At 44.3% G+C, this 13057-nt stretch overlaps 1 protein-coding gene across 1 annotated transcript; it reads left to right on the forward strand.

Annotated features, from left to right (window-relative positions):
* The first annotated feature begins 5472 nt into the window (after positions 1-5472).
* On the forward strand, positions 5473-12871 carry ZNF367 (zinc finger protein 367). Its single transcript, XM_071731253.1, has 5 exons — positions 5473-6272; positions 6497-6647; positions 8989-9108; positions 9528-9666; positions 10078-12871. Exons 1-5 carry the CDS (start codon positions 5904-5906, stop codon positions 10316-10318), a joined length of 1020 nt encoding a protein of 339 aa, XP_071587354.1. The 5' UTR covers positions 5473-5903; the 3' UTR covers positions 10319-12871.
* The last annotated feature ends 186 nt before the right edge of the window (positions 12872-13057 follow it).

Consider the following 13057-nt stretch of genomic DNA (forward strand, 5'->3'; position numbering starts at 1 on the left):
TAACGGCAGGGGAAGGAGCGGCGGCCAATCCGAGCTTGAGCCTCCGCTTCGCCCCGCCCCTGACGTGCAGCTCCAGCCAATTAGCGTGCAGTGCTGGCACGGTCAGTTACGGACCGCTGACCAATGCGGTGTGCTGCTGGGGGGTGTTAACGGCCTGATTAATTATTCATGAATATGCATTATTCAACAGCCCCGCCCCTCGCGCGCTCCAGGGTGTCCTGCGCACTCTGCCCCGTGCAGCTCGGGGCACAGTGAGACCGCAGCCCGGTTCAAAACCCTGACACAACCGGACTACAGCCCAGGCACCTGCACTCAGCCACGGGCTCTTTGGACGCAGAGATCGCTGGAGGCTGGCAAGCGCCGTGCCTGTTTACATGGATGTCTGTGTACACAGGAAGAGCTCATATACTGATGCCATCATGTAACTGTCACCACTCATGCTAATGAGTTACTAATGAAAGATGCAACACACCGGATTGGGAGTGACCAGCACACTTCCATAAGCTAGGCTGCTGTTCCCACAGTTTCTGAACTGCCCCTTTCTTTATAAAACTGCAGTGGTGTTCATTACACCAGCAGACCTCCACGAGCACGTCCATGGCACTTTCATCAGCTTACAAATACAAATACAGCTCCACAGTGAGACGCACAGGTTTCATGCTTTAAGTTGGAACAGAGATTCTCTACTGGCAAAAACTACCAAACAGGGCTCCTCAGCCCATCACTAAGCATCCACAATATTAGACTGCAGAAGCCCTGTCAGCCACAGCCAGCAATTGAGCTGCAAGTCCTCCTACTTATCTCAGGTTTATCAGTAGGACCATCAGTGCAAACGCTTCTGGATACTCAGCATGGCTTGCTCACAGGGGATAGGCAGCTGCATAGACAAAACATCCCCTCTATCAGCTGCAGAGACAGCACTTGCAGCCTAACAACCACCCCCTCCCCCTCAGAGTGCAGATAGCTTTGGGCACACCATTACAAAACAAAATGTGGTACATGCTATTCCGCAACCCTGAGCCTGATCACTATGTCTCTCCTAGCTTGTACACAGACCCATTTATGTGGGGCATGCTTGTGACAGTATAAAACTAATTCCATTAGGCTGTGCCTATTTCAGCTTAATCACAAACAGTTTAACTTCAATGGAAATGACAGCAACTTAGTTAGGGGTATTATCTGCTCACAAACGGCTTTATAAAATTCTGGTAGTCACATTGGACCTCTTAGTATCTGACATGCTTCAAATTAAAGCGCAGAATTCTAACTCAGTAAGTAATATATTATCATTATCTTTGCACAGTTCTTAAATTTTAAAAAATAGCTAGCTCTAATTAAAAAGAAACAATTTTTTTTTAAGATATTTCCATGAATATGATACATTTAACTTGATCAGCTGTGCTTGCCTCTGACCAGTTGATCTATTATGTAGGAAGATGAAACTATATGTATATGCAGTGAAAAGAAAGAACTGGAAAACTACTTTGTCCTGTTCTGGTCTGGAGAAATACATTACCACCATACATCAACAAAAAAAGACTACCAAATCTTTTGCAGGCCTTTGCAAAGCCTTTTGGTGTTGTAAAAATATAACTCATAAATTTAGAATAATGTTATTTTGTGTAAGATGCACTCTGTATATACACAAATTAAAACTGTACTCAGAAAAGCCCACTATTAGTACCAGAGATATCACTGAGCAAGGACATAACTAGGCATTGGAGGAGGCAATTAATCAAGGGTATCTCATGTAAATCACCAACTTGACAGAAAAAATGTGGAGGTCTACATGGACAACTGGAACTAAGGATTGCAGGAGATGAAAAAGAAGAATCAAAATCAGGAAGATTGACTGTTGAACCTTTCTTGGGCAGTTTGAGCTATAGAACTTGAGAAACTGCCCTTCAGGAGAACTTTCCTTGTTTTTATGCCATTATTATAAAAAAAATCACACCCCTGGACCTCTGTCCAAGTAAAGACCCTTCCCCTGGAGCATGCATGATAATAGAAACAGTGATGTAACTATATTATAACTGAAAATCACTAACCAACTATTGTAAGGAATGGTTGTAATTGGAAGCTTACTACCTTGATAACTTTATGTTTAAATAAATAGTGGAAAATCTTATTCAGGGTGCTTCATCTATGGGAAAGCACCCAGCACCCAACTTTGTACAAATCTGCAATAAATAACAATGTCTCCTTCCTAAATGAAATATCTCTGTCTGGGTTTGGAGAACTAATTTGAAATGGTAACAGTATCATCAAAGGTCACCGCAGCATCCATGCTAGACATCCTCCAGAAACAAGAAACAGTATATCCAGAAAGCCTCTGAGAATTTTTAAAAACATTTTTATTTAAAATATGCTGCAACCTGGAACCAAAGACTTCTATAGTTACGCTGTATATGAAAAATGGCAGTCAAAGGGGTGTCATTATCTACTGTAGAGACAATGTGCTTGCAACTTTAATCGGTATTTTAAGGTCATCATATCTTTGGAAGGACAAATACAAGGAATTCAGAAATATTTCAGTGCAAGATTGGAGATTTGGTGTTTAGGGGAGTCTGTCTTTTTTTTCACAGAGCTTCAAAAGAGTGATAAAAATAAATATAACTTTGGAATATTACAAGAGACAAAGTATCTTTTCTCTTTCTTCATCTATGAAGATTATACCCTCCTTATTTATCTATGTGTTGTTTCAGTTTGAGAAATATAGCATTGACCTACCTCAGAGAGTTGTTTTTTCTGCTTTTTATTTCTGTGTCAGTTTATTACCCTCAGACTCCTGAGTCGTGGTGTCCTTTAGTTTGGATGGAACACAGCTACTTTTCCCTTCTGTTCTGCTGAATTCTTGCACCTTATCCTTTCATTATTTCTGTATTATGTTGTGTGTAATAAAAGGTATGCTTTGCTGGAAAAATAAGTACAATTTGATGTGACTGTAGGTTGCATAATGTTTCATTATCTTGGTCCTTCACCTCTCAGAAATTTTTCTTGTTTCTACACAAACACAAAATATTAACACTTTTACATATTAAGCTAGTTGCATAGCATTAAGATACTATCAAGCACAAATATTCAGTGTTAAGATACTGTGGCCCAGATAATAATTTTAGAACTGTTTTGACACGAACTATTAGTTTAATACATTTCATTAAGTATTGAAAAGCAGTGTATTTTAAGCCCTTTAGGCCACACACCCTTCTCTGTGTATTCTTACTCCTCCACTAGTAGTGGCATCTGAACAGAGAGGTCATTGTTTTTACAATGGTTTTGGTCATTGTTATTACTACATGAAACACTACTGTTCAGAGCAGTTAAAATACCAGAAATATAATCAACTCACCTCTTCCTTTTTTATTGTGCTGCCTCCATTAGCTAAAATTTATTTTGTGGTATTAGAAAACAAAAACACAATCAAAAAACAAGCTTACAAGATCCACCTAAAGAAGTTAATTTGCTGCCAAGCCCGTACATGTCATTACAAAATTTAATGTGCAGACTGATGTGGCACAGGGTAAGCATGGATTTACCCAGTTACATGCAAACCATTTCATGGTTGACATTACCTACTATTTTATTTACTAAGTCGTAATGTTACTGGAGTTCCTCAGCAGATACATGTGCTGCTTGAAGTGTCTGGTGTATGTCAGGTAGCTTTAGAAAGTTACAAAGTATATTCAAAGTTTGGTTTTGGGATACAACTATGTTAACAAGTTGTTTGTGGTTTGTTTTCCCCAGCTAGATTTTAACATGTTCTTCTATATTAACATTCCTTTGACAAAACCTTTCTTCCCTGCTTATTTTTAGGGCTGAAACTTTTTAACTAGGCCCTAGATAAGCACTTGGAAACCTGGCTGCACATTTTGGCAACAAGAGTTGGAGGCTTTAGAGTTTTCTTTCTGTTTGACCTGGCTGTAGTGGTAGGACTTCCACCCTTAACACAAGGTTTGAGAGGCTGGGGGAATCGTTACTTTGTGTAAGAATTTACCTAAATAAAAATCAGGGTAGTTGTTTTCAGTTGGTTTAAAAGGATACATGTGGCAATATGAACTGTAATTCATAAAGAAAGGGCTGCCAGTCTCTGGATGGGTGGATGCTTAGTACTACAGTCTCTGTGTTGGAAGAATTGGTAGAAGTTTCCCATTACCCAGCGGGGGTGTCAGTAATCATACACTGCAGATTTACTCTCCCCTGCACTTTGTTCCTATCAGCAGTGCCGGCTGCTAATGCTCTTACAACAAAGCAGCACTCTACACCATACAAACTGCATTGAACAAAGGTAAAAAATCTTCACTTATTACAGCTCTGTAGCCTCTCTGTACTTTGCCTCAAGACCTATCTATTAGTGTCAGAAGTGTGAGTTACTTATTTTGCAACCAGTAACTAGTCAGCAAAAGTGTTATGGTGAGAAAGTGAGGCAAATTATCACGTCAATGTAAAATGCTCCTACTTAGTTGCAAGCACAAGGGGCCCACACCTAGTGCCAAGAAATTTCCTCCTGCTTCAGAACAGCAAGATCTGATGCTATGAAAAGGAGGAATCCAGCACGAAATAAACAAAGTATGGCCGTATCTAATAAAGGTAAAGCTTTTTAGTTTCAAGTAACCATATTTCCAAAGGATTCAGTAAATGAGGCACAGTGGTTACTTCTGGCTTAAAAAAGTAAACATAAAACTTGTTTGAGATATTTACCATCTAAAGGCAGACCAGCAAGCATATATCCATGTCCAAATAATTTCTTGCCGCCACCCAATCTTTTATGCATCACCCACGCACCTCTTACCCACACAGATCGAGCTAAAGCTGACACAAACCCCAGTGGCCGTGGGAGCCTTGCACCCAAGCAGGCTCACAGCCTCCCTGCGGGCAGCACTTCGGGCTTAAGAGGGCGGGGACGAGAGGAAGAGGGAGACGGAGGACAGAGAGGGGCGGACAGAGAGGGGCGGACAGAGAGGGGCGGACAGAGAGGGGCGGACAGAGAGGGGCGGACAGAGAGGGGCGGAGCGGGGCCCGGGGCTTCTGCCACCGCAGCGAACCGAACCGAACCCAAGCCGTCAGTCGGGGCTTTTACAGCTGCCACGTGACGCGCAGCGACCCGGGCGCGATTGGCCCAGGCAGCCCCGGCTATAGCCACTCCCCCCCCTCCTCTCCCTCCTCCCTCCTCCCTCCCCCGTCCCTGCGGGCCAATCGGCTTCTTCTGCCGGGCCGGGCGCCACGGCCGGGCGGGACCGGGCGGGGCCGGGCTAGGGGCCCGCGAGCCCACTCAGGTTCGAATTCCGCCGGTGAGCTGGGAGCTCGCCCAATGGGGCGGCAGAAGCGAAGCCGCGTCCCCACCGGACCCCGCCCCCTGGGGCGGAGCCGCCGCCGTCTCTTCCCAGCGGTTGGCCGGCGGGAACCGCCGTTGGGTGACGCTGGCGCCGGATTGGGTGATTGGTTACGCCCAGGCGCGAAATGTAACGCGGGAAAATCTGGGGCTCGGCCTGGGCTGTGGGTGCGGAGGGGTCGTGGCGGCTCCTCCTGGGGCATCGCCGGGACCGGGATTGCCTGCGGGGCCGGCTCCGCTTCGGACAGGTGCGGGGAAGCTGCGGCTGCTCCATCTCGGCCGTTGCTATGGCCGGGGGCCGCCGCTGACTTGGGGGATCCGCTCGGGGGTGGCCGCGGAGGAGAGGGAAGGCACCGAGACCTCGCCGGGAGCAGCCGTCCCCGGCGATGAGCGGCTGACGCGGGCCACAGCGGCGACAGGTGGCGGCGGCGGCGGCGGCCGCGGGACCTCTGTGCCGCTACGAACCCTCCCTTCTCTGGGCTCGGACGTGGGCTTGGACAGCGGGGCTGAGTCGCCGAGGAGAGCCCTCGCTTCCGCACCACCCTTTTCACTCCGGAGCCTGCGGGGGTCGGCGATGGCGGAGCGGCTGCCGCCGGGTCCCCCGGCGATTTTTTGCCAGGAATCTCCGAAGCGCGTCCTTGTTTCCGTTATTAAAACCACCCCGATCAAGCCCTCCTCGCGGAGAGGTGGCGAAGAGCCGACGCCCGCCCCGCCCGTCCCCACCAGTCCCGGCTTCAGCGACTTCATGGTGTACCCCTGGCGATGGGGCGAGAACGCTCACAACGTGACCCTCAGCCCCGGCGGCACCGCCGCACCCCCGACCCTCCCGCCGCCCCGCGGGGGAACGGGCAGAGCCACTGCCAGCGACCAGGAAGAGACGGGGAACCTGGGCAGCGGCGGCAGCAGCGGCGGCGGCGGCAGCAGCAGGCACCGGCACCTGAAGGTGAGTGCGGGGCTGGGGCGGGGCGGGCTGCGGCCGCCGGGCGGGCAGCAGAGATAAAGCGTGACTCCGCGCCGCGCGCGCCCCTCCCCCGCCCCTGCCGGAGATTTAAAATGAAGTCACTTCCGGCGGTGGCGGGCGCGGACTCCGCCGTCTGGCGGGGGGAGCCGCGGGGATGCAGGGGTGGGGCGGTGCGGGGCTTCAGTTCCGTGATTGCTTCAACGCAGGATGGGATAAGGCGTGGCCGGCCGAGAGCAGACACTGTCCGTGACCTCATCAGCGAGGGAGAGCACTCGTCCAGCAGGATACGTTGCAATATCTGCAACAGAGTCTTCCCACGGGAGAAATCACTGCAGGCTCACAAACGAACTCATACCGGTGAGTGAAGGGAAGCTTAAGAAGCAGCAGGGAAAGAAGTTGAAACAAGGCAGAGCAAAAAACAAACAAGCAAAAAGCAACACAAAAGCTCTACCTGTTAATTCTTAATTATGAATAACAGTTACAATAGTAACTGTATTTGTTGTGAGAAAGTTTAGCAACGATGTGGGCTACAACGATATAGGCAAATAGTGTAAATTTGTATAAGTATCAGCTGTCACAGGCTTACTATGTAAGAGGGAGAACTTCCCCTCAGGTTGATGCTCTGTACACGGGAGCACTGACTGCCTCTTCTCTGTGATTTGTTTCCTTCCTTTTCACACAGCAATTGAAGTTCAGCTGCAAGAGGAAACAGTAACTTAAAAAAAAGCTAGCAACTTGGGCAGTGTAACACCCTAGAAACATAGCTTAAAGAAAAATAGAGTTAAGATGCTTAAAATCACCATCCAGTGGTTTCTCCCACAACCAGAATTAATTTTCTGAGGTGGTGGTTGTCACGCTAACTTAACTGAACAGTATGCAGTTAAGTCAAAATGTAGGATCAGCTTATTTAACACCCAGCTGAGCCTGAACTGAACAGAAGATGCTGGGTTTTTTTAAGCCAAGGACACACATTTTTTTTCATCATGTCCCACCCTGCCTCTATATTTGCAATAAAGTGTGAACTGGTACAGGTCACAATATGGACACAATCATCAGCACTCCCCCAAAGATCCAAACAAACAAAACCCCAGAAAAACCTTGGTTCCTATGATCTCTTTTTCTGACTCAAATTGCAGAAGAAAAGAGTGGTTTGGGTTGGAAGGGACCTTAAAAGATCCACCAGTTCCAATGCCCCTGCTATGGGCAGGAACACCTCCTGCTAGACCATTTCCCCTTGTCCTGGAATGCTTCCAGGGATGAGGCACCCACAACTTCCCTGGACAACCTGTGCCAGTATCTCAACACCTTCACATTAAAGAATTTCTTCCTAATGCGTAACCTCAATCTACCTTCTTCCAGTTTGAAACCTGATTCCCCCATGTCCTATCACTACATGCCCTTGCAAAAAGTCCCTCCCCAGCTTTCCTGAAGGCCCCTTTCTCTAGGCTGAAAAACCCTAGCTTTAAGCCTGTCTTCATTTCAAGTGGTGCTCCAGCCCTCTGACCATCATCCTTCTCTGGATTGGTTCCAGCAGGTTCATGTCCTTATGCTTGGGGATCCAGAACTAGATACAGTACTCCAGGTGGAGTAGAGGGGGGAGAATTGCCTCCCTCAACCTGTTTGCCATCCTTCTTTTGATGCAGCCCAGGATATGGTTGGCTTTCTGGGATGCAGGTGCACATTGCTGGCTCATGTTGAGCTTTCAATCAAACAGCAGTCCTGAGACCTTCTCTCCCCGGCTCTTCCCCATTCTTTGTCCATCCTGTATGTGCTCTGACCCATGTACAGGACCTTGCACTTAGCCTAGATGCTGATGCTAAATAGCAGTTTCCTTGTGCTTTTTGGTCAAGAGATGCTTTCATGGCACTTAATTGTGTTTGGAGTTGAGCCTGCATGAACAATTTAGCTGAATTTGCCCTGGTGTTACTCCTGTGACTTACTAAGTCTGCACTGCCCTTGTTCCATCTCCTTTCCTAAGGAGTGGTGCATGTGTAGTTGTATACAGTCAGATCCTCTTGCAGGACGAGGCACCTGCTATCTCTCTGCTTGTAGTTAGCTTGGGAAAGTCTTCCTTGATGACTGGCCAAAGCAGACTTTCTTGGTTTAAGTATGGAAGAAATTTCTCTTGTGACCTCTATTTGTCCATTACAACTTTTCTGAAATAGTCCTCCCCAGTGAGATATTTCCACATCTTTATATGTTACTACACTGTTGATCCCACTTATTTTACCCTAGTTCAGTTTTTGTTAAGGATAAAATTTATCTGGCTATGAATTGAGTGACATTACTTTTCCATTTACTCACTTCATATGTTTCTTGCTCTAGAGGTTCATAGTCCTGTAAAAGCTTATGTAATTTTGTGCAACAGGCTTAAATCAAAAAAATGTGACAAGGAAGAATATGACTGTGGGTTGGTTGGTTGGTTGGTTTGGTTTTCACTGATCAAGTTCTGTTGTCCAACATCACTGAGCATGTGCTTAGAAGTAAACACCTTGCTGGGGAAAAAGTGGATTTCTGCTACTTTATACACCAGGGGTTTTTAAGTAGGTGCAAGTGTCTGAGTGGGTTAAAGGAGAGAGCTGGCTTTTGTCAGTCTGGAGCTGGGAAACACCACTGGATACTATAGCTCTTCTTTTATATTCAGCTTTCATAAACTTGTTCTGTTTTGGGTTTTTTTGTTTTGTTTTGTATTTTTAAGGTGAAAGGCCTTATTTGTGTGACTACCCAGACTGTGGGAAAGCCTTTGTTCAGAGTGGGCAGCTCAAAACTCACCAGCGTCTCCACACAGGGGAGAAACCTTTCGTCTGCTCAGAGAATGGTGAGCCATCAGAGAACAGTTGGCAGCTTTCAGAACTGGGGTCAGTCTAATACTAGGAATATGTCCACATTCACATGGCAAAGACCCATAAAAAGCATCAGTTTTTAATTTTGGAGGAGATTCTAGGGAAGGGAGGAGCCACGCAGCATCTGCATAATCATGCAAATCTGTGTCTACGGATTGCATCATTATTATGTAAGTAGGTTATCAGTAATTCTGTCAATTGATAGTAATATGTAAAATGGTGGGGCATGCTATGAACCTTGAAACTGGAGCTCTCTTTTTTTCAACCATACCGAGGGTTTTGTGAGGGGGGAAAGCTAGATTCAGCAGCACCTTCATCCCACAGATGTTATGTGTACTCATGGATTGGCTGCTTTCCATAATGTGTTCTTCATTGCCACTTTGTGTTTTTGAAGGTTGCTTAAGCAGATTTACCCATGCAAACCGTCACTGCCCCAAACACCCTTATGCCCGACTGAAGAGGGAAGAGCTCACAGACAGCCTGAGTAAGAACCAGACAGCTGACAATAAAGCTGTGGCAGAGTGGCTAGCAAAGTAAGTTCCCTCATGGTGCCATCTTTCTCTAAATACTTACAAGGTTGGTCTGAGGAAGCATTTTATTCTCAGGGGTAAACCAAAAGGAGCTGCTCCTTCAGTACAGATCAGCTTGGCCTTGTCTTTCCTTAAGAGTGTTGCAACCTCCTGGTCAGAACACAGTTCCTCGCAAGCCTTTTTCTTCTATTCGTTGCTGTTGTTGTTTTAGTTGGTTTTGTCCATCACCTGGGCACTTTACATACAAAATACTGAATAAAGGTGGTTTCTGATAGCTTAAATTAAAAAATATAAGCAAAATTCAGTGCTTAGTCAGATGCAGGCTAGTACTTGGAAGGCTTTTGCCGACTTTTTATTGTCAATGTGAGTCAGTTTTCTGGGTTTCAAAAGCATTCCCCACATTTGGTTTTGTAGATACTGGGAGACCAGAGAGCAGCGTGCTCCTGCTTTGAAAACTAAAGCAATCCAGAAAACAGATCAGGAGCAGCAGGACCCGATGGAGTATCTTCAGTCTGATGAAGAGGACGATGAAGAGAAAAACGGTGCGCATTCAGCTGCTCGCCACCGCCGCCTCCAGGAGCAGCGTGAACGCCTGCATGGTGCACTGGCTCTCATTGAGCTTGCAAACCTAGCTGTGGCACCCCTGCGGCAGTAGATAGCAACAGTCTGCCTGTACAAAATGTACTTCCTGGTGGTACTTAACCAGTTAGGTCCTGGGCATAAGCTAAGCACCTTATTTGCTTGTCATAGGCTGCTATTCTGTAGAATTTATGAAGAATGTCGTTGCCTCATAACATGGGGTGAGAGAATTGCACTTTTTGTAAGGTAAAAGACAGATGTAAAGTTTCTAAGTATTTTGTAAATACAGGACTGCATGATGCAGGGTTGACAAATTTACGCATTGTAGGAAGCTAGATTTTGCAAGGTTAACTCATTTGTTTGAAGCAGTTTTCATACGAAGCACTTTCCGAACAAAGTGTTTGTGACTAGCAGAATGGTACACGTGGCCAAAGAAGGCTGACAAAAAGAGAAGTGTATATCTGGCTATTTAACTAAATTTATATTAAGTGGTATGTCTAAATATATAAAGCAGCAATGAAACCAATTTTTTCTAATGTCAGTATATCTTTGGCTGACAAAAAGAAAAGTATATATCTGGCTAATATTTAACTAAACTTATATTAAGTGGTCGGTCTGAGGATATTAAGCAGCAATGAAACCAGGGTTTTCTAATGTCAGTATATCTTTACCTAGTATCACTCAGGCAAAAGGCAATGCTTAGTTGGGCTGTAGAGGGGAAGAAACTGCTTCATGCAGGAAACTAGGATTGTTCAGGATCATCACTGGGACTGCTCAAGGTATGACACTTGACTTTGCTGTTTTATGTTTTCTGATTTGATTTCAGCAGAATCTCTTGGTAGCACTTGTTATTCCTAACATGTGATGTTAGGAAATTTTGCACATTGTTTGGTATATCTGAAAATGATTACTCTTGCAAAGTCTAGACAAAGGTAAACAATTGGGAATATTTTTTTTTGAGATACTTTTGGACCCTGTAGTGATTTGGCACTTAATTTTGTTAATAAATGGGGGACTTACAGGGTAGTATGGATTTATAGTAAACTATTCTAGATCTCCTACTAGCAAACACTAAGTTTTAAAGTATTGCTTTTATATAATTATTAGCAAATAGAAGCCTCCGTATTTTCCGTGCATAAAGCCACCTTATTGCTTTTACTTCAGGATAACATGCCAGTTTTATTTTCACTAACTGTAGCACAGCTATCAATTAAACAGTGCAGAAAAATATTCATTATACAACTAGAAAATAGGCTTCCAAAGATAGTTGCAAGTGTGTTAACAGTGTGATTCCATGTATTTCTCAAATAAACAAAGTTACAGAATGCTGTCTAGTACTCAGATGTTGATATAAAATGTTAGGCAGGCTATCTTGTCATTACATGAATGCTGTATACTTTGAAATAGGGTTGTCTCATGGTGACATGAGTTTTGCTGTATTTTGCTTTGAAGGGAACCAGAGATTCCTGATATGCTAACAAAACTTTCTTTTCAGATTGGATGTTTTGTTGTGTGTTGTTTGTGTTTAGGGTTTTGTTGTTGTTGTTATTGTTGTTTGTTTTTCTTTTCTGTTTGTTTGTTTGTTGTTTTTTTCTGTTTCGTTTTTTTTGTTGTTGAGCTACTGCTTTAGGGGTTTTGCTGACCTGCTTGCTTTAACTTCTTCTTCACTGAAGGTCAGGAAATTCAGGTGAGAAGGCAATCCACTTTCCCTCTCGCTTAAACAAGAAGGCAAAATAATTTTATCAATAACTTGGTATGGACTGACCAGATGCTTACAGCTGTTGCAGGAAAGTGGTGCAATTTTACACCAGAAACTGCTCAATTGTGTTCTCTGATAATCTGTTGTGGTTGAAAATCTCATTAACCCAATTCGTTAAAGTCATATATTGATGCACTTAACTGAAGAGTGAGTAATTTAAATAAAACAGCCTCTTGAATTATATGTAAATAATTCTACACCAGTGATACGGTTATCTTTTGTTTTCAGCTCTTAAGTTTCAGGCTCATTTGTTTCTGGTTCAAGGCTTTTAGACTTAAAAATATGAAACACTGGAGTTGTTCTAGCTTACGTAAAACTGGTAATTCATGTGGGTAGGTTTGGAATTTCTCAAATAAATGACATGCTTTTGACTATTCAGTTAGCTGCATGCAAATAATCTGATCCCAAAATGGGCCCTGAGCATAAATGTTGTACTTCTGAATCATAACTCAACATTGCTACTGAATAGTATTTCACAGGGTACAAGATTGTAATTATGAGCCAGCTGCAGACTGAACTCGTAACATAATTTATTAGCTTTTTTTTATTTTTTGTTTTCCTCAGTCATCTGTAATGCACTGGGCAACTCACACAGTATTTCTTCAGGTATGACAAGTACACCAAATTGTACTTGGCTGCAGACAAAATTCAGACAGCTCAAGCAGTTTTGTGTCATGACAAGTTTTGGGTAAAATACCAAGTAAAAAACTATTGGATGTGGAAGTCTGCTTTTGGCTTTATTGAGAAGTGATTGCATACAAGAAATATTTAAGTGTTCAGTGCTTCATAAGATTAAGTTGTAGTTCGGCATGACATCAGCAGAGTCATTTTAATAGATGCTTTGAATAAAAACTGGGTTTGATTTTCAAATTTGGGGTGTGCTGTTTGCCAATTATTAAACGTGGGTTCTTCCTTGTTTCTGTAGTCTGCCAGCTTGACTCAGCAAAGCAGGAATGTGTTTGTTTTGCCTTTTTGTTGAAATTTGACACATTAACCCAACTGTTTATAGCTTGTTCACAGCCTAGCAACCCCTTATGAGTTCCTTCAAAGCATTTG

This window comes from Heliangelus exortis, chromosome Z, assembly GCF_036169615.1.
Source record: "Heliangelus exortis chromosome Z, bHelExo1.hap1, whole genome shotgun sequence".
Classification (NCBI taxonomy): domain Eukaryota; kingdom Metazoa; phylum Chordata; class Aves; order Apodiformes; family Trochilidae; genus Heliangelus; species Heliangelus exortis.